This window comes from Nestor notabilis, unplaced genomic scaffold (assembly GCF_000696875.1).
Source record: "Nestor notabilis isolate BGI_N333 unplaced genomic scaffold, ASM69687v1 scaffold19177, whole genome shotgun sequence".
NCBI classification, from domain to species: Eukaryota; Metazoa; Chordata; class Aves; order Psittaciformes; family Psittacidae; genus Nestor; species Nestor notabilis.
Genome location: NW_009937130.1, coordinates 17,594 through 44,594, shown reverse-complemented (window position 1 = coordinate 44,594; position 27,001 = coordinate 17,594). Strand labels below are relative to the sequence as shown.

The window sequence follows — 27,001 nt, the reverse complement described above, 5'->3', positions numbered from 1 at the left end:
TCCCTCTCTCTCTCTCTTAATCAAAGGTATTCCTGATTATAGAGGAGGAAAATCCTTAGTTTGGGAAAGGATGACAGATTTTTTTGAGGGGGCAAAAAACACACCAACCAAAAAAAAAGTCCCCCCCCCCAAAAGCCAAAACCAACCAACCAAAAAAAAACCAAACCCAAAACAAAACTAAGAAAAACAAAAAATAAACCCCACAAAACCTAAACCCAACCAAAGAACCAAACACATATGTCGATACAGCATTCATCAACTACTCAGGAGGAGAAAAAATTACAACATCCAAGTGCACAGACCAAACTCAAATCTGTTATTTATTTATACTACTGAGAGTCTAGATAGCCTAGTCAGAAATGAGGCTATTAAGCTCTGTCACTCGAGGCAGGCCAGTTCAAGATTAGACATTAAATTCTGATTAATTTTTTTAGATGATTTCAGACAACGTTTCTCATTTAAATTAATTGTCAACCCACCTGGGTTTTCAGCACAATTTACATTTCTGCTTGATTTTCTAAGGAGAGATGGATACGAAATAAGGGGGTTGATTGCCTGAATTGTATTCAAAAGAAGTAATTTATTAAGCCTATAAAATTGGAATTTGGAAAGCGGTGTTACTTTCCTATGACCAAATTATGTATTTATGTAGAGAGAACCAAGCAGAAAAGCTCTCAAAATCTCAAAGCTCTCAAAAATCACCTTGAGAGAATCATCATGCCAAGATACATTATAATCTAAGGATCTGCGCTGCAGTCATAGCTTTGGCAATCTCCATCTGTTATAAATCTATAAAGAATGTAATTATATTCCTCACCTCTATTTATGCACAGCAGCAAGAGTGACCTTGTTTTTAAAGAATGCTGTAGGATTTTATTTTATTTCCAATGATGTATTAAAAGACTACTGAATTCAGCGGAGGTGTGCCCAATGAGGTCTATCTGCAAAGCAAAATTACTGTAAGAGGTCATTAGGAGACAGCTACCTTGCTTGCATCCACCTTTTAGACTCTAAAGCCAGTTTTGCCAACACTCAGGTTTGTGACCACGACTGCTGGCTTGTTCAGACTTTGCAATCACTTAGTTTTGCCAATGGCAGCAATGACACCAAAGTCTGGACTGAGTCCCTGAATTCTTCTTCAGGAATTTAGTAAATCCCTCCTGTATTAGGATATCTGAGGGAGATCTTTGGATTTCTAGTCTCTGCAACTCTCACATCAGTTTCAGAAAGGCTCCCCTACTGCCCATATAAAGGGTTTCTGGCATAAAAGAATCTGGTTTCTCCCTTTGTTAATGCTGGTGTAAGGGATTCATTTAGCTTCTCTGCCACAGCCTGTTCCTGTCTGCATGTTCCTTTAATGCTGTGATCATGGACTGAACTATAGACTTTCTGAAGGGTGCCTTGATGTTTATAATTTCTTATACTTACCACGTCTGTTTAGTCTTTTATTCTTAAGAAGGGTTTGTTTTACAAAACACCAGATATTATCTCTCTGGCAATTTTCAACATAATTCTCATGAGGTAGATCAGTCTTGAAAAGTATCAAAACTGTTTAGAAGAGAAGGTGTTTCTAAACACTTTTGCAGTACTCCTTTGACAAACTGACAAAATTATAGACCATTAATGCTGCAAGATTGTGTGTGTATGTACGTAAATTGTCAAATGACTCTTTTCATCTGCGGTCTGCTGATGAGGAGCAAAACTGTGGACAAAGCACCTCATGTTCAAAGATTGCTCCAGACTGAGAGGCTAGTTGGTAAACCATTTATCAATCACTGTTTCCAAAACCAATCGTAAATCCATTTTTTTGTTGTCCTCTCAGAGTGTGGCCACAAACTCTTGATTGCTTCAGGGGGTTTCAGCATGGTTCCTATGCCATCCTCACACTCATAAACCCCACTCTGACTTTTCCTTCAATTTATTTGTGAACCAAATGTCTCAATGTTGTAATCCTGTTTAACCTAGGTGTTATAGTCTTTTCCTGTGGATAAGGCTGTCCTTTCCCATAATGTTTCCACCAGCCCTGTTCTGAACCTGTTCCTCCTAAGTTGAAATAGAAAGGAAACAGTAAGAGTAAAAGTCTGTATTACCAGGAAGCCACAAATAGGAACAAAAATCTTCAATGTAAAAACATTTCTGAGTGAACAGTTAAAAACATTTCTGAGTGAACAGTTTTTAAGAGGGAGCTCCTTTCCTGGGTTAAAAGTTACATATTTTGCAAAATAGTTCCAGTAAGACATGAAACAACACTGGCACGAATGAAAAGATATTGCTTATATGCTTGCTGCCTAGAATCTAACTCTGGTTCTCCAGTTCTGGCACTTAGCTTGCCTTTATGTTTGGACTTGTTGAGTTTCCAAATCTGCTTTGTTTCCACTAATTTAAATGCTTGAAATGCCACCTGAATGTCTGTCAAGTATAAAGTGGAGGTTAATTTGTAGAGCACTGACTGTTGCAAGGATTTGCAGAGGGCTGGTCATGTACTCTAAGTGGTACAGCTCAAAGTTACGTGCCAATGACTTTTGAGCATAAATTACACCTTGTGTTCATGTCTGGGGCAGTGACTGATGCCTCTATCACCACCTGAGTGGACTAAGTGTGGGAACTGTAGGATTAGCAAGGCACTGGAAATGGAAGTGGAAATGGAAAGATAGTGAATAGTAGTAAAATATTTTCCATGTCATCTATGGGGTTTCTAAGCAGTTAGGGGGGAAAAACCTCCAGATATTGTGATAGACATTATTTTCATCATCTATGATTTGTAATATTCTGACTAATTAATATTTAGTCCAGCAGCATGCTGCTTCTCTACTTCTCTGATGGTACTTTGCCAAAAAGGGTGCACAGGATTTAACAGTTCATGGATTTGTTATTTCCCTGGACTTTCTAGTAACCTAAGTAGGTTATGTATAAAATGCAATCAGAATAAATACTAGTTTTCCTTGCAGCAGTAGAAAACTACTGTGCCATTACTCAACTCATGACTATATGTAAACACTAATATTAAAACCATCTGCTGTTATGTTGTTAAAAAGCTTTTCTGTTGTCACTGAGTCACATCGTGGAAGGCAAGACTGTATCTACAGATAGCTCAGTTGTTGGCATGCATCAGGGCTGGCACATGCTAGAGAAATTTTTTGAAGATTGAAATGTTTATTAAGTAATGCACACATGCATACCAACATGAGATTGGTAAGGTTTACCAATGGTTATTGAGGTGTTGCTTATAATTTTATTGCTTGCTCCTGTGTGATTTTAGGGTTTTGTGCATTGATTTTAATGTTTGGGGGGTTTGAGAAGTTAAAATAGTTGTAAATAAAAGAGCCCTGAGATCTTCAGTTGGGAGATACGAAAACATGTTCTAATAACAGAGAACCTGAGATCTCACAACTTTATCATGGCTACAACCTATGACCAGTTCCATTTTTTTCTACTCATATGATGTTTATGAAGATATATATTGTGATGACTACAGAAACTACTAACAGCAGAATTTTACTGTAGAATGTATGAAAAAAAAAGAAAAGAAAAAGCCCCAAATCACTAATATGCCCCTAATCTGTGTTTCGATAGAGACAAGTAACCAGTTGTTTCTGACAAGGCATTTCCTGTTAAAGGAAGTAAGGATTAGAAAGTTGTTATTTTAACATGTTAAAAATCTGTAGTGCAGTATAAACTCACCAAGTGCAAGGAAAGGATGCAGTTAAATTTTTTGGAGGGAAAAGAGACAGGAAGATAGATTTATTTGTTTCAGTCATTGCATAAAAATAAAAGATAATACCATGTCTTCCTTCTGAAACAAGAAAGATATATCAGAAAAAAAAATACTAGTAATTAAACTGAATGGAGTACATCCCATCTACAAGTGTATAAAGTGATGAAAAATTATGCAGGCAGCAATTAGAATTACTTCTCAATCCAGTAATTATGTGCTGGTTATTAAATATGTCCTAGGGGAATTAAATAATCCCATTACCCACACCAGTTCAGTTGTCTTCACCCCTTCAGATCTCCATCAATTCTCTTTTTAACTGTTTCAATCTTTTTCTTTCTATTTGTTCTGCTTTTCTTGTGAATTCTGAAGTGCTACAGCCCTACCTTCCATGGCTAGAAGGAGAAACAGCAGAGCAGCTCCTTGGAAGCTGAGTATTCAAATAAATAAGAGTAGCAAAGAAAAGTTTTTCTTCTTCTTCCTCGTTCTCCTGCAAATATCAGCTCTAGAGGTGGATTGAGAGCTCTCACCAGCCATCTTGCTTTTCCCAAATATTCCTTCAGGAGGCAAAACAAAATCTTCTTTAATTATACACATAGCATATATAATAACAGGTAAACTTATTTATTTATAAAATGTGAAATAAACCCTCCTATTTCCAATAGATATTATATAGCAGTTTCTAAGATAAAATACTGCCTCATCCCACTGTACGGACCTGGAATTCTGAAGTCGAATGTGCTGCCGCTTCTGGTTGTGCAGCAACCTGTACATGTCTTGCAGAGATTGCTATAATTTTTCATGTTTATTGATACAGACTTAGAAAAAGAAATTGCTTCAGAAATTAATAAACTTTTACAGTCCACCTACACAATGATAATGAACATCTGTATTTCTTGAAAGAAGGCGGTGATTTTAAATTATCTTAGTTTAATATTGCTGTAAGGTTCTTCTAAGATGAACACCATTGAACTAATCCAGTTTTACTGAATGGGGTATTCTGATGAAAATATGGCAGCTACAACATCCTTATCACTTATTGCAAGACAAGAGATACTCTTTCTGCCAAAATTCACAACTTGTGTAGTTGCATTCTGCTCACTTACATTTTTCTATAAAGTAAAATAGTTATGTACTTTCCCAAACTAGAATAGCGTTGTCAGGTGACTTGTGTGTCATACAATAAGAAGTACAATTAAATTGAAGGAAAATCAATTTCTCTGTATGATATGTACAGTTATGATGTGTATTAATAAAGCATAATAATGGTTGATCGAAATGGTAAAGTGAAATTCTCAGATGTTAGAAAATACAGAAATGATTGGTGTGACCTATACTGAATCACCTTATGGTATGATCTCATTAGTATTCTTTGCCCTTTACTGGCTTCCTTTTGAAGGTCTAAGTTGGCTAAAGCAGCTATTGCAAAATTTTATTTCTGTTTCTATTGTATCATATGGATCATGGTACTAGTAACTGATTTTGCAGATTGTTTGCAAGGTGAAGCACAGAGGTGTATTTGAAACAAACGTAAAGAAAGTCTAAATTTTTTCCTGTTGTGGGCATTGCTCAAGGCTGAAGTTTCACCTTTTCTGAGGTGAGCCACGAGATCACAGATCAGGGAGAATTTATTTGTGAGGCTGGGTTCCACAAGTAAAGCACCTGGAGCTTTCTTAATGTTTGATGACCTCCGATACACATAGCCAAAAAATGATTTGTAGAAAATCTGTATACTATAACACAGTTAGGGGACTAGACCTCTGTAGATTTTGGGATAGGTTTTGTTCAAAAAATATTGGGGATTTTGTTTTAATTTTTTTTCTCTGCATTCACCTCAGAATTTTAAACTTGGAAAAAAAAAAAAAGCTGCTATTTGTAGGAAAAAACTTTATTGTGGTTTTCACTTGTAGTTATTGGAAAACTGTTTAGAACTCCAGCAAAACTGAAATGGAGCATGAAGAGATGGGTCAGTAAATAGGCTGTAAGTAAATAGGCTTTACAATGTCAGGCAGATGCAACTTCTCTGTTAAAACCTACCCCTCATGTGAACAAGCAGAGTGAATGTTGTGCATATGAGGGGAAGAGAAGATGAAGGTCTTTTGCATTTTTTTGTACCATGGTATTGAAAATAGCACAATAAGTATTCTGGGTAGCAGGTGGGTGTTGTAAAAAAGACAAAAAGCAATAGCTGTTGTGTTTGGGATTTCCAGAATAGTGAACAATAGGAAGGACGTAACAATATCTTGGCTGTTTCAGTTTTATCAAATAACCATTTATTTTTTCGGTCTTAGTGCCAAGAAAAGTTTATTGCATTTTCTCAAGTCTGTTCCCATTTATTGCAAATAATAAGCACACTTTACTTAACAAATATACCTACAAAATTTCTAATGGTAAAGAAAATAAAGAATATTATATAAAACAGATCAGAGGAAATATATTTAAGTAGAATAGAATTTGAGATTATACATATATCTTTAAATCTAAAATGCGTAATTCTGTGGCTCACACAGAGCAAAGAAATTTTTTTCTGTCTGTTCTCTTCCTTTCCTTCTTCCAAATATTCTTGAATATTTTATATAGTACTGAAGATATAAAGGTGGAGTTTTGTTCTTAGCAGCAAGTTAAGGAGAAGCTGTCTGTTGGATGGCTGAGAATCAATATTCATTCAATGCATTTCTAAAGTAGGATTTTTATTTTATTTCATATTCTGTAATGTATTTTTTGTTTTGTTTTAATCACATGTTGGGAAACACTAGTGAAGTGTGTTTCACTGGAATATGTAATTACTCAGGAGTTTTGAAACCAGTTTTGAAAACTGACTGAATTTACATATGAATATTTATAAAACTGTCTTTGAAAATCTTGGCTCTTGTAGCTTTAAATCCCAAGTGGAAATTGTTTTAGAGCTTTTGCAGCATACATTGTACTTCTATTTTTGGTAGAATATTGTTTTTAATAACAGTTGGCAATTCAGGTTACTTTATTGGCTGAACAGCAGAATAAAATTAGTGCATTCATATATTTTAAAAACCTTACAGGTTCGTTGCGCTTCTGGTAATGAAATTGCTGCTTGATAGAGTTGCCTTTTTTGGAATTAGTGACTGACTGTGCATCACTATTATCTCTTTCTAAAAGAGATAAAATTTGATTAAGTTGAAGGCGATCTGGAGGCATTTGCATTTTTCTAAGAGATACTCATTTCTATTTGGTCCAAAAAAATGAATAATAAAATCACTATGTTGCTTGTCCATCTAGGGGTTAGGTGAAGAGTTAGTAGTGATTTCTATAAATGTCTCATGAGTATGATGCTTATACAGATTCAAAGACCTTTCTGTCTGTGATCATAAAAGCTGCTGATGTGATACAGAAGGAATGCATCCTCTTAGTGATTTTTTTTCCAGGTCTGGTCTCTTCAAAATTCAATGTAGGCTTACTATGTTTGATTGGCTGTTTGGTTGGTTTTTTAAAATCCCCCCAAAAATGTAAAAATATATTTGTGTGGGGCACCTCCTCTGAACTGGTTATGTTCAACTTTGCTCAATGCGTCATTTCTTTTCAAGGTGAACAAAAGCCAGTGGGTAGCTTGCAGATGAATTAAAAATAAAACTATTTTTCTTATTTAGAGTCTAATTGATTTCTAAGCAGCAAAATACGCTTACATTTGCCACCTTCCCTCTGCTATGTCAAATTCTCATCACATCCTTGTTTTACTTAGCAAAGCAGGCCTGGAATAAGTTGTAAAGCAAAACCAAAAAAATCTTTTCTGATCTTTCAGTAATCTGTGCCATGGAGATTTAAGCCCAAGGTGCCTTGTTTGTGTTTATTAATTCTTAATGGATTCTTTTCTCTGTCAAATTTGACCTGCAGATTTCTAACATGTAACAACTTCTAATTAATTCACACTTTCAGCTTTATTTCAGCATGGTGTGAAAGAGAATGTTGTCTTGTCTGTCCTGAACCTTAACTGGGGTAGTTTCATTTGATATCATGTTGTATTAGAAAAGAAGCATCAGTGTTCATATCTTACGCATCTTCTTACTAATCCCAATTTTGTAGATTTATACCTGGATAGCAGGCCAAGCAGGCCTTGTCGATTTAGCTGGTTTTTGCACCAAACTTCTTTTGCACTTTGGATCATCTTACCTGTCTTTTTCTTGTGCCTTTTCCATTTTTCATATCTCATTTTAAAATGAGATATACAAGAATAGAACTCCACACAGTGTTCATTGTAGTGTGCCTCGTAAGTTAATAAAATCTGTGATTTATGAAGATGCTTTGTCCTCCCTTCCTCTATTAGTAATTTCTAGCCTTCTATTTACTTTCTAAACTAACTTATCTGATGTTTTTTATAGTATTATTCTAACCCCACGATCTTGTTTCTGAATTATGTCATTTCTGAGCCCATCTATTTACGAGTATGTTGAACAGTACAGGTCCCAAGAATACTTTCAACTCTTCAGAAGAAAAGTGCTAGATGAGCAGCTGTAGAATCTGGGGTGTGAGAAAGTTAGCAAATGTTTTAGTGTGTACGAACCATATAGTTTTTTTGACATGATTATATCTGCATGTTACACAGGGCAATTTTAATTCAAAAACATTACATTCTTATAAAGCATGCAACAAAAATATCTGTTGCAGATAGAGCATGCATGTTATTGAGTATTGCAATGAAGTAAGCTACCAGTGGCATAAGTCTAGAATGGTATTTTGCCAAAATAAGACTTGCACGTTTCCTTAATAGCAAGACTCTTCCCCTCCTCTCCAAATTAGAAACAGTGTAGTGACTGGAAAAGCTGGTATTACTAAATGAAAAATGGGAGTAGCAATGCACTTGAGACTTTTGGCTTACAATAAGTTTAATGAACAGGAAAATGTAAAGAGGTTAAGCAGTAGGAGTGATGAAAGATTTATTAAACTTGCTTTATCTGGAAAGATTAATAAAATAGAATCAGAAGGACTACTAGATTTTGAATGAATTAGATGTGAAGTGCATAATATGCAAGCCCTGATTCAGTGAAAATATCACCATATTCAATGAAAGAGGTATACACATTTAAAGATCCTTTCTGTTCCTCTGAGATTGGGAAAGGACACCACCTGATATAATTCGACATTGATTTTAAGGAATATTGGATGCGAGATGAAGATCATGTTGCTAACAAAGACTGAGTATCTAAAAGTTTAAACTTTTGTGGTATGAAAAAAGCGTTTCCCACTCCTTCACCCATCAGAAAGACCTATATTGATCGATTGGAAGTGCCAGTTTTGTTTGTTTGTTTGTTTGTGTCCAAATTGTCTCTCTTCTCTGTTTCTTGAATAGTTTGCAGCCTCCTTGTCTATAGATACTTCTTTTGATTTTCAAACTGGGACTAGTGCTGCTTTTCCACATTGCATGAGAACTCCAGTATAAGCCCCATCATAAGCTGCCTTCTCATAGCTCAATTCCTTGCGTGCTTTCCTTATTACTTGCTTCTCCCTTGCTCCCATTTGATGATTGATTTAAGTTTTTAATTCAGCCTCAAAATGCCTGTGCCTCCTCCACTAAGAGCCAGACTTAATCTTCCCTTTACAGTTAGAGTTCGCATGGGCTTTAACATTATATTTTTTCTTGTAACCTTTCCACAAAGAGAGATTTTGTTCCACTGTAAGGTCTTATATTGTTGCTCTAATTGGTGTGGCTGACTTGATAATATCCCAAGGTTCAGGGTCTTTCAGTGCTAAGCACATTGCAGAAATGTGCAGTAATGACAGTTTCTGTTGCACTTATCACAGCCTTTTAACAGTAGGTCTCCCACATTGGATTCTGAGGTTGCATTTATCTTTCCTTTTCTTACTTCTGTTTATCTACTTATATGGCATTCTTTATTGCTGTATAAGCTCATCTGATAATGGGAACTTTTTTGGACAGTTTTTATGTAATTATGAAGATCACAGGCTCACCAATCGGATAATATTTTATTAAAATAATTGGTCAACTTGAGCAAAACTTTATTGGATGTTTTTGAGAGCTACTTCTGTGATCCATCTGACCCACCCAGATCATTAAGTTGATCACTGATCATTTATCAAATAGGTGTCTGCTAGAGGTTGAGACATACTTTGAAGTTTGTACTGTAAAAATTTGTGCTTCCTTTTGTGGGGCTAGGGCAGCAATATAGTGTCAGAAGTCTACAGTCCTCCATAAGCCCGACTGACCTGAATTTTGGGAAGGAGTGTGCTATTCCTGACAGTACTTTTTAAAATAGTTTTTCTCTCCAGCTACTGATGTAAGATTCCCCATATAGGAAGAAGTCTTCAGAAAATAGAACAGGAGTTAATGGTACCTAGGTCTATCAACAGCAGCTGCTGCTTGCCTAAAGTTATGCGTGTGTAACACATCAATTTCAGGAAAGGAGTTCATTATGTTCTTGTGTGTCTCTAGGAATCCGGAAAGATCGCAGAGGTGGGCGAATGATGAAACAAAAACGTCAAAAAGAGGAGCCAGATTCCAAGAATGGGGAGTCTTCTACAGAGCTGCGAGCTCCCACAGTTTGGACAAGTCCTCTGGTGGTTAAACATAACAAGAAGAACAGTCCAGCTCTGTCCTTGACGGCAGAACAGATGGTCCGTGCCTTGCTGGAAGCTGAGCCACCCATAGTTTATTCTGAATATGACCCAAATAGACCATTCAACGAAGCCTCCATGATGACCCTATTGACCAGCCTTGCAGACAGAGAATTAGTGCATATGATCAACTGGGCAAAGAGAGTTCCAGGTAAGGAGAAAAAAAAAAACCAAAAACCAGTAGACTGCAAAAGCCTCATGGCAAACCAACAGAAAAATGGCATACCAGTTTTCACACTACGTATTCTATTTTCATGCCAACTGTTCACTTAAGTAAAAAAACATTAAAAAAATCACAAATGTTATGGTATATTCATTGATAAAAGGCTATAATGCAACTTAAATGATTTTGAAGAAAGATTTATTCAAGCAAAGGGATTTCCCCACACTATAGAATGTTGAACATTTTTTTGATTGAGAATCCTTTCTTTTTCAGATATAACCCAGAAAAACTAAAGGTAAAAACAGGTTACTAAAATCCAAATCTAATCAATTTTATTTAATCAAATTATGTTAATTATTTAGATTCCTTTAAAGGAAAAAAAAAAAGGGTTACTTTCATGTCTGTGATGTAAACCACAAACTCAGCATCGTTACTGAGCCCATAAGCATTAGTATCATTTATTTAATTGCCAGTTTATCTTTTAGACCATAACTTACAGGTGTTCCATGAGTTTTGAGTCTGAAACACTCAGCCAGAATAGCAATTTCTATATGTTTGTTTGGGTTTTTTCCTACTGGAACTAGATGTTTTTTCTGTATCATTCTGGTTCATGATGGTTGCTGCGCTATGACCCCTCTTATCTGGAAGGGAACTATAGAACTGTGGTAAGGGTGTAACATTTCTGGTTGAATGTATGTTGCACATTCATTTGTGTCATTTAATTTATTTATAGCAATAAAATCAGAGAGTAGTTTTATAATTAAAGTTCATAATCTTTTAAAATTTCAGCTTTATAATTCATTGGGATTCTGATCCTTTCAATTTTTACTGTAGCCATTTCTTTCACTAAAATTATGTAGCTGCTTTGTGAAGGGATGTTAAAGAACGCTACTATAGCTCTCAGTCATATATTGCATTACTTCAACAGCATTACACATGGATTGTGCTGTTTTTCTCTTTTCCTTCATTTAAACTTGGCAAGACTGTCCCTGGTAAATCAATAACCCATAAAATCTGAGTCTTTTCCAGTCCTCCTGGGTTCCCTTTTTACCACTTTTCAATGTCACTTTGTGGGCTCCAGCTATGATCAATGAGAACCTGTGTGTGTTTCATTTCTCATCGTATCTTATAAGAAATCACATGAGAACTTTCTTCTTGACAAAGTCACAGTGGTTAAGGCCTGTTCAAGTCAAGGGCAGGTTCTTCTGTTTATTTAGGTATGCTTTGGACCATGCCTTTAGAAAATGCTTTTGAAAAATGAGCATACATCCATAGTGTTAAACGTGTTCACTATCAAACCAGACAAATCCAAATCACAAATATAATTAGTCTAAGTCTGTTAAAATCCATTAATTTACATTTAACATGAATATGCCACATTCTAAATCAACTAGGTTGTCCAACTGAAAACATTTGCGTTCTTTGACATTTGTTTTTGAAAGTCAATGTAATTAATGAAAATCTGTTTAGATACAAAGCAATTCTGTCAGGAAACTACAATCTGTTTTTTATTCAAAAATCTCTTTCAAACTGCTTGACACAAGATTATTTCATCTGGTGAAGATCAAAAAACCTGCCTGGTTTACTGAATATATCATTTATTTCCTAAACAAGCTTCTGAAATTGGAAAATCAAATGTATATTGTTATCATCTATTTGTGTATATCCAATGTATTTTACATTTAAATACTGCCTGTTATTTGTCAGAATAGTTCCTAAGGAGAAATTAAGTCAAATTACTTTGCATAATAAGTACTCTGACAGGTGAGGTTTGATATAAAACTGGTGAACTTTGGTTAAAAAGAACCAGACAAAATCCTTTCCCACTCACAGTTTGATCTATTAGGCACTGTATAATCAGTCATACCAAAGGAAAGTCACAAAGCAGGAGAGACAGAATACGAAAAGTTTAGGGATTCTGAAAGTCCTGTACAGCTAGCTAGTTCTTGTGGCTTGGAAGATGGTATGCATGGCCAAAAAGGAGAAACTGAAGTATTTTAGAAAGTTGATTTGAAATAATTCAGGCCCAATTGTTTACCTACCTCTAAAATCAGGTCCTCAGAAAGTAGGAATTTTGGAGCTAAGTGCTTGAATCTTTTTTCAGATATCTCATTTGGTCCCTAGAAAAGGTTGAGTGTTCTTAGTGGTTGATATTAAATCTTAGAAATACTGGTCAACTTTCAAAGATAGGGCCTTTCCTTTGACTGTTTGCCTGTTTCTACCTGGTGGAATGTACCAGCAATAAATGTGCATTAAGAGAAATGTGTCTGGCAAAGTAGGTCCTGTTTTCACCACCACAGCATGTTGCCTTTGAATACATCATTATTATTAAGAATTATGCAATACTGCTTAATTAAAGAGGATTTTCATATACTTTATACCTTATGGGAGGAACAGAATTACTTCTTTCTGTTAGGTGAATTATTTTGTGCAAAGCATTGTGAGATTCCACTCAGTTATTTTCTCAGCTAATTTACTAAGGTTTCAAGCTTCAGAATCAAGGGTAAAAACATATTTTCTACAAAGCATATGAGATTTTTACCAGCATAAAAAAGCAGTTGCAGGAAACAGCCTCTCCTGTGCATACCTCTCAAGGCTTGGAAGCATTGCACAAGTTCATTTAGCTGAATGCGGGCACTTAGCTGACTGAAAGCAAGGAGCAAAATCAATACGAGTAGCTAGGTTGAAAGCATATTTGTTGTGGAAGAAACTGATACTAACAGACAGAAATGCAGTGAAGATACAGCTTATAAATAAGTGTAAGGACTTTCAGGGACATTTTTGGGGTTTATTTTGTTGCGTAGGCTGTAAAGAAGAAGGAGTATGGCAAGGCAACTATTAAAGACATTGTTTTGGTCAGTGGTCATGGAAGAAGAAACAGCTAAGTAGAAGATGTACTGAGTAGAAGTGAATCTATTCGACACAAAGGAGTAATGAAAATTAATTTATTATAGACTGTGTAGTATAATGCAGACATAGATCTGTCATAAAGACATCCTGAGGACAATCTCCAAAATGAGGTATCTTTGGAGACAAGCCCTGATTGTGAAAGTCACAATTGGTCTAAATTTTTATTTCAACTTGTTCAGCACTAGTTCAAAATTGCTTAAGTGGACTTCGTAGTCTTGGTGGTATTAACAAATTGCTGGGGAAAAAAAGAATTTTTGGCAGCTTCTTGTGCATAACCTTAAAAAATGATCTTCAATATTTAAGTATAACACAATATTTAACTGAGGTTACAACAAAGTGCTCCTGTGACAATGTAATTCATAATACGCCAAGTGCAAAAGAGCTTGTTTTAATTTTCCTTTCAAATCATGGACACTGACACAAGTGGGTTTGCCAGATTACAGAACAAAAATCATGTACATTGTCCTATGACATATACAAAAAATTCAGGATGCCCTGTACGACTTGTTCATTACATGGCATAATGAGGATTTGGCTTAAGTCCTCCCAGGTGGCCTCTCTAAGGCACCTTCTGACTACCCCAGCCAGCTGGAATAGCAAGTAGCTGAACATAAGGCAGGTGTAAAGAGATTGTGATGCACTAGATTTTAAATACTCATTTAAATTGAGCCTCTGACCATTTAGTTGGCACAAATCACTAAAAATCACATACAGGCATGGTATCAATGTAGATGAATAAATATTCTGCTCATTTCTGAATCATATACCCCTGAAAGCTATGTCTTTCTATTTTCTTCTTGGTTTATGTAACATATTGGGGATATAGTACCACCTTCAGTTTCATAGAAGGAGGTTTTATAGTTTAATGAATTTTAATCATGGTCTTTGATGCAATGAACAAAGCCATTACTTTGCTTTTCTACACTGCGCATATCTTTTGAAATGTGTTTGCTAAAGAGTGATAGTGTTTTCAATGTAATTGTCAATATTTTTTTTGTGCAGAAGCTCTTGAGATGGTAAGAGGCATTATGAACTTATGCAGTGAGTTCATGGTAAAAAGTGCAGCTTTAAGGAAATTTTATTGTAAGGGTGAAATCTTTGGCACTGCTACTACAATCTTGTATAACTATTTACTACAAGTACAGTAGCTGTACAACTTAATAGCCCTAAAATGGTACACTGGGCATACAAGCTTTGAAGTTTTGAGGTGATTCACGGTGCTGTACTTATTTTATGGCTTCATGAACCGAGGAGATAAATATTTTGGCACTGTTTTTTTTTATTATTTTTTATTTTTTTTTTTCAAAGCCGCAGAACTTGCTATTTTCTTAGGATATTGTTTTCCTATTTGACCTTCTAAACTGCTGTTTGTTAAATTAGGAACAGTGTGTAAAGAGGCCAACAATAGCTACAATTTTACACCACACTTCAGTGACATAAAACCTTGGGGGGTGTGGGGGGAAGGAAATCAGCCTGCAGCGGAATGAAAGAAGTCTTATACAAGAGTGATTTGTGATAATAACCCTTTAGGTTCAGGACAGTTTACAGAGCTTCTAAGAGTAGTGATCCCCTTAGCAATGATTTATACTTAGGTTAAAAAAAGAATGGCTTGCAATTCCTGTAATAATTTTTAATAAGCCCTCCAAAATATCTGCTTTATAGTCTCTTCTCTTTTGAGTAATGGGCTTGCTGTGGAGATTTGTAAAATGTTATTAAAAAAGCTACCCCTCTGCTTTATCTATTTAGTTTGTTGAAGTGATACTCAAACTGCTTCCCTGACTTCATGCAGAAAAAGAGAGGAAGTAAATAGATCTATAAGCAAAAGTGAAATGATAACAAGCATCTAGATCTTACTTTATGGCTGCTTTAATTTAACTTCTGTGAAGTTTCAATTCATTACAATGAATGTAAGAGATAAGAATCAATCCTTATAGTGGAATAAGGTAATTGCTTACCATTTGAATTTGAACATCAGACTGAGAGTTTTCGTGCGATAGCATTATTATGCAGGGCAGCAGAACTAAAATTGTTGAATATAAAATAAAGGCTTTCCATCCCCATTTTCTTAGTCTGGGAAGCATCTTTAGCCTTTCATGTCTATATTGTGTAAAATCAAACCAACCCCCTTTTCCATGCTCTACCCCCCCTCCAGCTTCTTAATGCTGTGTGAGATAAACCCACTCTTACAAGCAGCTTTTATTTTTATTATCTTTAGAATTGTCTTTTAGTGCTTTTGAAGCACAGTGAGGTGTATTTCCTCCTGTAGAGAAAATAAATAAGAGAAAAGGATGAGACCATGTGACACAACAGTTTGCTGATGAGAGTCTGAGGGGAAGACACTGATTCTAAAGGACAGGAAGAAGTCTGGCAGAGTCATGAGGAGCTTGTGACAGACAGGGAAAAGCTAGAGCTGAGAAGGAACAGTTCAGCAGCGCTTGGAAAAGAACATAAACTTTGGCTGAAGGTATCTATGGGAACCACAATACAGGCAGTGCTTTCACTAGTTGAAGACCGAGAGAAAATGATAGCAGGAGAAAAAAGGATCAGGGTCTAAATAACAACTTTGATATTGAAAATTGAAAAGGTATCCTAATGCAATGGTTTTCATACTCCACAGAGTCTCTAGAGGTAAGGATATGAAAGGGGAGATAAATGCATCCGGACTAGGGATAGCTAGCTGACCAGCATCAAGGAGAATCCAACTGGGAGAAAAAGTAGAGAGCACACTCAAGAGGACCAGAGGCAAAAAGTACTGGGAATCAGTCAGATGAGGCAACAGTAAGTTCAGTAGCTCAGTCCTGGGCCTCTTACCCATTCCTAGGGCTCCTGCTGGAGAACACTGATTTGTGCAGGGGCTCTTCAAAGTGGAATGGTCTGGCTGTGGCCGGTTTCCCCTGCCACAGGAAGAGCCTTGGGAAGTTTTCTACTCACAGTCTCTATTCATAAGGCAGTCTGTGATTGCTTTGTTTATCCAGGAGTTTGTTCCATTTATGCTTTCAAACCCTAGTGTTTGAGCTTCATGCTCCATTCTTTCCCCAGGAGTTTTCTGGCAGTGGGAATTACAAGAGTATGTTCAAACCGGGTACTCCATCTGCATAAAATTTCAGCCAAGGGAAACAGACTTAGGAAAGGAAAAGTAGTTAGAGAAACTTCCTTTAGAGTTTCTTCAGGGTTAGATTCTTTAGAGAATCTTCCTTTAGACAACCTTTGAATCAGCTCAGAAGTATATCCCTGAGGTTTTTCTAATACATATCTCGCAACATTTCTTATTTTTACTAGATTTTTTTTACAAATTCCTAAAGTTAATTCTGTAGCTTTCCAAATTTTATTTTCTTGCCCAGAAAAAGAAAGAAGTTCTGAAGAATGTCAGGTGTTGATGCCATGCATCTGATTGTATCCCTTTCAACAACATTATGTGGTCACAATTAAAAGCTCTATTTCATATGTGAGGTAATATTTTATACAAAGGCATGATAAATGTTAGTAATTCTTTCTAATATTACAAAGATCCAACATTAGAGTAATTCATATAGTTACTTTGCATAGGGATGTGACTGCCAAAAGCTACTGAATCAAGCATGCTATTCAAGAATCTAACCCCCTTGAATTTAGGAAAGCCGTGGTAAGATATAAATTTATAAACAAATACAGAATGTGAGAGTCTTATGTTAAATAACTGTAGTTCTCTGTGCACAGGACCAAAAAATGGCTGTGGCCTTTCTTTTAAGTAATGAGTTTCTGTTGAGATGGAGGTAAATGTGTGTAATATTCTGTGAAAATTCTTTTCTTTTTTTTTTTCCAGATAGTGTGTTCATATATTTAGAAGAAAGGAAATACATTTAACAACATTCTTCATTACATTTGTCCAGTAAATCAATTACAGTTGGAACTCTAGTATTTGTTTTTAAATGCTATAATATTTGCTTTCCCAGAGACATCTCAGTTCCCTCCTACATTTGTGGAAGTGAATAATTTGAGATACAATTAACACAGGCATCCAAAGCCATCCACCGATTAACTCAGGAAAATAATTGTGTTCTACTCTAGGTGATTGTTTTTAAAAAAACCTTTCTTTAGAGAGGTGAACCTCAAACACATTTCTCCATCTGAGTGTTGCTGAATGGATTTTTTGTGCTGAAATTTAAATTTAAATCTGAAGAATATCTTAGCTTCTAAATCACTGTTTGTACAAGTATGCACATATCCAGATACATTTATTAAGATTATGGAGCTACTCCTCACAGGTAAAGTTCCTTACGTTCGGAAAGGTTTTAAAATCAAGACCTAAAGTGCTATTACAAGGCCAACTCTTTTCAGAACTTTCCAGAGAAAGAAATATCTGAATTCCAAAGTTTTGAATTTTGAGGCTTCCCAACAATCTGTCTCAAAGAACAAATGTCTTCAATAACCAAAATTGATTTAGTGTAAGTAATCTTCTTTACCTGCTTGTCATATAGTGGCAGATGAGAAATAACACAGCTAACAGTTTTTTTACAAGAGCTACTTACATATTGGAGCTCATTGAGCATTCAATAACATGCAAATTCATTTGATAACAAATGTCTGAAGATTAAATTCAGTTGACCTTGGCAAAGAGGCAAAAGTGAGCATCCACAGTAATAATTTTTGGGTTTAGCCAAAACTTAAGGAAATTAAGTATTTAAACTGTAATATTTTATTTCTAAAAGAAATTATCCTTCTATAGCAAAACATTTCCTGCTATTTTTCTTCAGCTGATAAGTAATTTACACTCTTGGATGAACATATCTTAGAGTCTTCAGCTATGCTGAACCCTGGAGCTTTCCAAGTAACACTCATTAATTTCCATTCTAAGTAAACTGTAAGTAGTGATACCTCCTGATTTATTTATTTCTTAAAATAATTTACAAAAAGAATATGCGATTGTTGGAAAGCACTGATGCGATATGTATGTGCATGCGCACATATCCATTGTTCCCTGTTCACATAATTCAAACAAATTGGCCCTTTTTACTTGATGTTTAATAACTTCAGCCTAATTCTTTTAGTTTCTCTCCAGTATTACATCTCTGAGCACAATCAGCTGTAATTCCAGTTTAGAGGTCATTTTAATATCATCTATATTAGTTTTCTGTTCAAGTGAGTCATTCACTAAAATCTCGCATTAGATACATAGGAGTTTTTAAGATACATAGAAATAATTAGGATAGATTTATTGCAGACTTCTTCTGGATAGGCTCTTACCCCGTCTATATCACTGCAGTGGTGCATTATATGACACATCTGTTATGCAGCCCATTTATTTTCTTTGATTATCTCTCCAGGAAATGAACTATGTGTGTAAAGAGTATGTTGTTTTGTCTGCGCATTAGTTATGGACTGCTGTGAATTTAAGTTATTGAAAGCAACTTAAAGCATATCCCACAGTGGAATGGAGAATGAGAAATCTGTGATTGTCTTGTTTATCCAGGAGTTTGTTCTCGGCTAAGAGAGGTCATAAGAAAATATCTCCTTCTCTATTCTTTATGGAAAATTCTGTTCCTTTTAAGAAACATAGCTGTCCGCCCCATCCTCAGAAGGGAGACGGATACGGAAATAAATTATCTATCACTGCAGTTAGAGTCTGGGTCTAGACCTAAAGCCTCTTAAACTTCTTGAAAAGGGGAGTCTTGGAAACAGGAGGGAGGAATCAAGATCTTGCCTTTGATGCAGCGTCCTGCTCCCTTTCCCCACCCAAGAGGGGCAGTGCTCAGGATGTCAAGGGGTATCCAGCAGTTCTCCTGGTATCTGGTTTTCTTTTTGACCTCACAAAAAAAGAAGCCTGTTGACAGAAATTTCAGTGATTTTTATCTCTGCAACTTGAGATTTTTGGTTTGGAGTTTTTTCAGTTAATCCAGGAGGAAGTCATGAGACCTATAATCAATATGTAGACAAGGCAAAAAGTACCTTTCAACATCTCAGACTCCAGACAAAATGTGTTGTGTGCCCTGTTAAATTACATTCTGGAGTGTTTGAGGTGAATTAGAAAATTAATAGCCAAGAAATCTTATTTTACTTGATTCAGAAAGATAGGGAATGTGGCATACTAGGTTAATTAAAATTTTTCCAGAGAATATTAAATCTTATTAATAGCCTAATAATGAAGCATCTTCTGCAACAGCTGCTGTCCCTCAGAAAACATGGTTGCAAATAGAGAAGTGGCTATATGGGTTGCTGTCAAGCGAGTCAAGTGTTTACTAGAACACTGAGCAGTCTCTCAGTTCTTTGTATTAGAAAAAACTGACAGAATAAAGCTAAAATCGTAATATTGCCATACTAGTACAAATAAATGTAGTAGTACTGCATGTCTGACCTGTCTCAGAAATCTCATTTGGTTGCTACAAAGGTAGAATTTCTTATGAGTTTCACACACATTTATAGGACATACTTTGTGGGATTGTAGTTTCATAACTATTTCTTCCAGTTGCAATGCCAGCTAGAGCAACTCCTACCTTTCTGCTTCCACCTGAGTTGTGGCAGCTGTGCAAGTGGTGGGACTGATCTGGATTAGAAGTAAATTTTGTGCGTGTGTGTGTGTGTGTTTTGGGTTACCTATAACTTGTGAGTTCCCCACTCCAGTTCACCATAAAATAGTTGAGCCAGCTGAAATGTGAATGTGACAGTATACTGGGAATGAACAGCCATTAACAGTATTAATATGAGGGTGCTAGAGAGAAATATTAATGTACCTGTACTGTCAATAGTAACATATAGCTCTAACTCCAGCCTTTTTCTAATTTGATTTCTCTTTATTTCTACTTCAATGGAGAGCTCTTTTCCATTCTCTCCTGTGCAGAAAGCAAGAATCTTCTAGTTACTGGCACCATTTACAGCCTTCATCCTGTTTACTGGAGCAGATGTATAGCTCCTACTTTGTATATTTCTGCTTGATCTGTTGTACGTTCTGTAATGCTGTGCCAGAGCTGTGAGGGGTTGGAGTGTCAAAGGGAAGAGGAAGGATAATGATTTCCCCCTCACTTGGGATGCTTCTGAGTTCATAAAGGGTCTTTAGTTTGCTTCCGTCCCTGGGATACAAAACACTTCCCAGGAGGCAAAGACTGGCTGTTCATTTACCTGTGCTGTTTGGAAGACAGAGGAACCTTAGGGCTTTCTTTTTCTTGAGTTAGCTTGTGGATGGTTGCCTATTCTTGTGCACATTTTTCAGAAGTTATTCTTCGGCCTTTTCTTTCCAGGAAGGCAGTAAATTCTTCTGGAAGTTCTTTGGGCTAAATTAACACTGTACAAGTAGTAAATGTTGACCTGAAGTATGTGGCAGACATTTTGGAATTGGCAGTTGATTTTTATTCTGCTTCTGTAGGGTGGGATTTGCAAGGTCTGTGGAAAAGGAAAGGTCTAATATATTTTATTCAGTGATGGTAGAATTAATCATCGGTATCGATTAATGTGTCACACATTTTAAAAGCAATATACATAGGCAGGTTCTCAGCTGACAAAGAGCTGCCCATGGAAAACTAGTGTATTTATCAATCCGACTTATGACTTCAATTTTTGTCTCATTTGCAGTGATATAAACACAGCTGTGGAGAATCGTTGACTACGATATGAACACCAAATGAACTCTCCCCTCTCCCCCGATGTATACATGTAGGGTTATGCTCTTTTACACTGGGCCTTTTGGGAAGAATGTTGCTTTACCACTTGAAAAAACACTGATTTTGCTTCTGGCTGTGCCAGTGCTTTCCTGTGTTAGTTTTATGTAACTCTTAGAACGTGTCACAGTGTCTGTCTCAGGAATTTTACCTGCTGCATGGGAAACTGTGAAGCATGCTAAATATCCCTGTTGTGAAACAACCCCCCCTTATTTTAAGATTATTAGCCTACAGGTATAAATATGAACTAAATCTGCTGTTTTTTTTACAATGCTTGTTATGGTCCTGTTTTATGCCTCACTATTATGCCTCTCCTCCTCTAAATGTGGCTTATATCTTGTAAAAGCTTTACATGCTACTTTATTCAGGTGTTATGCAAAGCTATCCTGATAAGAAATCTTTGATACTGCTAAGAATGTCTAAGGAAAAATTAATTATAACAAAGTCTGAAATAATATAGTATATTAAAATACCAAATTTATTTGAAATCAGCTACTTTTCTGAGCTCTCTCTCTTCTCTATATTGTGGCTTGGTTCTATGCCAGGTGTTGCTGGGTTGGTTTTTTTTGAAGGAGCCTCTTCTAATCAAGTGTTCAAGAAAGATCCTGACATTAGAATGAGATGCTGCCAGGCAACATAAATGCATTTCCCTTACTGTCTTATTTCAGCAGACGGTTCAGAGCGCTCTTTTCTTTAAATTCTAGATGAGGCCTTTTGTACCTTATCAGTAGTATGGCTTCTGAGAGATTTTGGTAAAAATCCATCACTGTATTCTGATGAACTCAAATCTGTTCTTCTTCAGCTGACAGTGAATAATTGTTACCAGCTTTCCTAGGAGATATTTTATTTACAAGTAATGTTGTGGAGTAACTTTTAAGTGCTGATTTCAAGTATGTGGGAGTTGGAGGTATCAGCTTGTCTGAAACAATTCAATAATGGGATGTCATAAGTTCTCAGTGGTGCCAGGTTATAGAATGAGAAGCAACAGGCATAAGCTAAAACACCTGAACATGACGAAGAACTTTATTACTGTGAGGGTGTCTGAGTATTGGAATAAGTTCCCCAGAAAACCTTTCCTGGACATGTTTGACAGCCATGTGGACACGATCCTGAGTAATCCTAGGAGACCCTCCTTGAGCAGGGAGATTGGACTAGGTGGCCTCCGGTGGTCCTTCCAGCCTCAACCGTTCTATAATTCTGTGAAGCGTAGTATAAAACTAATGAGTTGGTTTCTTCCTTCTCAGCAAGCTGCCAGCCTGACATTGTGTCTCTGGCCTTGTGAGTCTCTGAACAGACTGATAATATATGAAAGCTGTAGGGATAGGACTATATTTAAGTGTATTCATAGGTGTTTATAAACATACACGAGCATATACAGGAGTATATAACAAGAACCCAAGAACCTTCTGGATATCATCAAATGTGGGCAATGTCATTTGGGTAGCAATCAGATTACATTTGCTGCCTCAGGGCTCCTATGCCTAACACAGGTCTGCCTCTGAGGATAGAAACCTTCAGCCAGAAGGTCTTCTATATATGAACCAAATTGTGCCTTGAGGATCATTATAGTGATGCTATTTATAAAACAGTCTCCTGTCTGAATTGTGTGAAGTGCCTCCATTTCCTGATCCAAGCTAATGGTTTTATTCTTATCCATGAGGAGTCTGTCAAACTCATATCCTGTATGCATGTGAAAGAAAAAAAGAAAAGCAAAATAAATCAAGTTTTCTCTGTAATTGGGAAAGATGAAAACTGCCACTTTTCTACCAGTTTGGAAAACACATAAAGTTACAATTCCAGGGGAAACTTGCTGCATGTTGAGTTACACATTTTTCTTCTAATCTTCATTTTCTGCTATTGTACTTATTAGAAAATATTACTGTGATTTTTTTTAATGTAATGGAATTCCATGCAACTTTCCAGTCCTGACAAAAGATGACAAATAGGGTTTATAGGTCCAGTTACTTCACATGAGCTCGTACACTGTTCCAAAGCTTTTCCAGATGTCTCCGTGAGAGTTGTGTGTGAAAAATTAATTTCTTTTTTTCATGTCAGAAACGAATCATTTTCATTTAATACAAAATGAGATTTTTGGACCTTTTTGACTAGATAATTTCTTCAGGTGAAATGAAACACTTTTTATTTAATATGAAAGAATAGAGTTAAGATTTCAAATATTTTAGTCACCTGTTTAAAGTGAAAAGAAGACAATTCTGGAAAAAAAGGTCCTAGGTTTCTTATATGTTTAGATACCTTTTACAGTGCTGAGTAGGAACAGATGCCAAGTGGCGTGCTGAAAATAAAGGTGAGGTAGCTGAGAGAGACACTCCGTGCTCCCTGATAGAAGAAGCCTGGCTTTACTTGTTTATTTTCATTTTGTGAAATCTGACCTCTTCTCCAAAATGTTTAAAACTCCTCAACCTGTCATTTTCCAATGTAAAATGCTCTGTCAGAGTGCTTCCAACAAACTCTATCTTCATCATATGTCTCAGTAGGCAGGATAGGAGTTTGAATACAAGGTGGTGGTTCTCCAGGTGCAACACCTGTGTTTTGAATGCACACCTGAGCCTAGTCCATGCAATACGCAACAGTTTCCTGAGACTGCTTGAAGGCCTGCGGATGCTGAAGTGTGCCTTGGATTTGTTATCCTTCAAAGGAGAGTGTGCAAGAAAAGGGCCTTAAGTGAATGATGTGTTTGCTAACTTAGTAGGTTTCCCTGGACAAGAAACTGAATATAAATGGCCAGCTGCATTCCAGTGTCTTGCTTTCCCTGTAATGTATTCCTTTGCTCTGTCATATGATGACACTCCCACACAGCTGCTAAAATGCTCTTGTTGTTGTAGTGGTTAAAGGAAATTGCTGTAATTAATTTTGCTGTCTTTCTTCTCTTTGATGTGTTATTACAATTTCTTGGATTTTTTTTTTTTTTTTCAGAGATTGGGTTCTGTTCAAAACCAGTCATGTAGGAGAGAAAGGAATAGGAGGGAATATAAACATTTGAACCTTATTTATGTATACTTGTGTTTCTGTTTTGGTGTAGGTACCAGCCAGTGTAAGTAATGCGAAAATATACATAGTTTCTCTTACTCACATACAAGTGCAATAGAAAAAATAAGACTTCTCCATAAGTGAACAATCTGAAGAAGTAAAATGAATGCAGGTGCCTTAGTCAAACCAGTTTTATTTCCTAATGACTATAAAAAATGACCAGGCCATGAACTCTGAGGTTATGCTTCATTTCTTGGGTACAGCACATTATGTTCTGAGTAATTTCTATTTGTAGTCTTGAAGCAGTTTTAATCTTCAACTTTACTACAGACTTGACAGTTTTTCCCTCTTTTGCTTGGGTTACAAAATAATCCTCTTTTCTACTAGTTCCAGATGCTGCTGCAATGAATGTCAATTGAATGTTAATTGGTTCAGTGGTTAGTGCAGTAGAAGATCCTTGAATGGAATAGACTGAGGAGAAGAAAGCTTAATGCTTTGTTCGCTGGACTTCTTTGTCACTGATATCTTTGTCGGTGACATGGACAGTGGGATTGAGTGCGTCCTCAGCAAGTTTGCCAATGACACCAAGCTGTGTGGCTCGGTTGGTATGCCAGAGGGAAGGGATGCCATCCAGAGGGACCTGGACACACTTGTGAGGTGGGCCTATGCCAACCTTATGAAGTTCAACCAAGCCAAGTGCAAGGTCCTACACCCGGGTCAGGGCAATCCCAGGCACAGCTACAGGTTGGGCAGAGAAGAGATTCAGAGCAGCCCTGCAGAGAAGAAGTTGGAGGTGTTGGTTGATGAGAAACTGAACATGAGCCATCAGTGTTTGCTCACAGCCAAGAAAGCCAACCATATCCCGGGCTGCATCAAAAGGAGCATGACCAGCAGGTTGAAGGAGGTGGTCCTGCCCCTCTACTCTGCTCTCGTGAGACCTCACTTGGAGGGGATCTACAAAGATGCTGGGGAGGGACTCTTCATTAGGGACTGTAGTGGTAGGACAAGGGGTAATGGGTTCAAACTTAAACAGGGGAAGTTTAGGTTAGATATAAGGAAGAAGTTCTTCACAGTGAGGGTGGTGAAGCACTGGAATGGGTTGCCCAAGGAAGTTGTGAATGCTCCAACCCTGGCAGATTTCAAGGCCAGGTTGGACGGAGCCTTGGGCAACATAGTTTAGTGTGTGGTTTCCCTGCCCATGGCAGAGGGGTTGGAACTGGATGATCTTAAGGTCCTTTCCAGCCCAAACTATTCTATGATTCTATGATTTTATGAATGAAGAGCATAACTCTCCGAATTTCATCATGTGAAAGTTGTTTGAATACAAAAAGTTGTTAAATTCAAAAGTGACATTTCTCAATCTCTCAGGCATGGGTGGAGATATAAATTTAAATGGTGAGACTATTTCTTAAAGACTTGATATTATTCCAAATAATCAAAAGTATAAACCAGGATTTTAGGGACATTCAGAAAGAATAGGGTTAATAATCATTAATTTCAGCTTCTAATTCTTTCTTTCAGTAAGTAATGCTCGTTTAGAAGAGTAGCAGGAGGCTGATCATTGTTTGTGCAAAGGTTATTTTATCTCTTTTTCTAAAATGCTCTTGATTGTGTTATGACTACCCTCAGGTTTTTCATATAGCTCTTATAATTAAGGGGAAAAAAGGATAAAAAATGGAACAATGGAGATGATTTTATCCCTAACATTTGTGGAAAAAATGAGGTGCAGAGAACTACAAGTGAACCATCTGTGACAGAGTAGGTGTCCAGGCTCTTTAATGGCTAACTAAGTTTTGTTCATTTGCCACCCCCATCCTGCCACCCATGTGGCCGTTAGACTGTGTGACATATCTGCATTGCCTTTGTCCACCCTGTGTTTGTTCAGAGCCCTCTTCCTCTAACAAGGTCTATCTCCTGGGACTACAACAAGCACCAGGCATGTGATGCTGCCCAAGACAGAGTTGAGCCCCGCATGGAACACCTTGCACCTGGCTGGTCTCACTGGTACTGTTAAAGAACTGCCCAATCCAAAGTGCCTTTGCCAACTCAAGTGCTTTTGAAATCAGTGGAAGGATGTGGCAAAAGCACTTTGTAAAAGAAAAAAACAACTGGGAAGTCTCACTGGTTTTAAAAGTTCTCCTCTGATAACTGTGTACTGAAGTGACCATTTGAAACCTCACAGGGGCATGCTGGGGTCATTTAAAAAGCTGTGAAAAAGCCTATTTCAGTCTGCTTCCTTTTTCTCCTTCCAGTGACTGTATGTTTGCTTAAAAACTGAAATTGCTTAGAGACATAGTTTAAAGAGTGATTGCTTAAAGAGAACTTTTGTCTCAAATGTTTATTCTTGACAGCTACAAAACCATCACTTATTTACATTTGATTTAGTTTGTGATTGAAGCACAGCCTGGTACTTCAGTAAGGAGGTAAACAAATGCTTTAAGTTTTGTGCTCTCTTGGATGCAACTGAACATATAGAAAAGTCCAAGTCATGTTGGACATGACCTCAGGTCTCAGTACAGGTTTACACTTTGTGGTTGGTGCTTCGTAGCTGCTCATCATTCACCTTTCATGCTCCTCTTTCTTGTCAGGTTATCTCACCAGATGGCTGAACACTTAAACCAACAGAACAGACCAGGAGAGTAACAGCCTGGTGGGGCAGGGAGAGGAAGGAAGGGGAACAGTGAGGTAGAGAGGACAGCTTGTATTTATGAGTGTGTCTTTTGAGTTCATAAAAGTCAGGGAAGAATGAATAACCAGCCCCATGAATTATTTTGACTGGATCTGCTTTTAATGGAGAACATTTTGCAAAGCAGTGACCTCTAACAAAAATGACAAATTAAAAAAATACCCTTAAACTTACTTGCAACTGGCCTGAGAACTGATATAAATTTAGCATAATGTAATTAACTGTTGCAGAGACAAGAAAGCGAAGATGTATTACTTCATACTGTGTATTTTAGTCAGCAGCTAATAAATTTTGCATAGTATCATTCGTCA

The 27,001-nt window shown here is 36.8% G+C and overlaps 1 protein-coding gene across 1 annotated transcript in view; it reads left to right on the top strand.

The window, feature by feature from the left end:
- Positions 1-27,001, top strand: part of LOC104408936 (estrogen receptor-like) — a gene marked incomplete at its 3' end in the record, with an annotated part of 61,388 nt that overhangs the window by 19,551 nt on the left and 14,836 nt on the right. Inside the window, exon 3 of the mRNA XM_010018680.1 lies at positions 10,134-10,466. Within this exon, the coding sequence (XP_010016982.1) occupies positions 10,134-10,466 (333 nt within the window). The remainder of the gene's footprint in view (positions 1-10,133; positions 10,467-27,001) is intronic.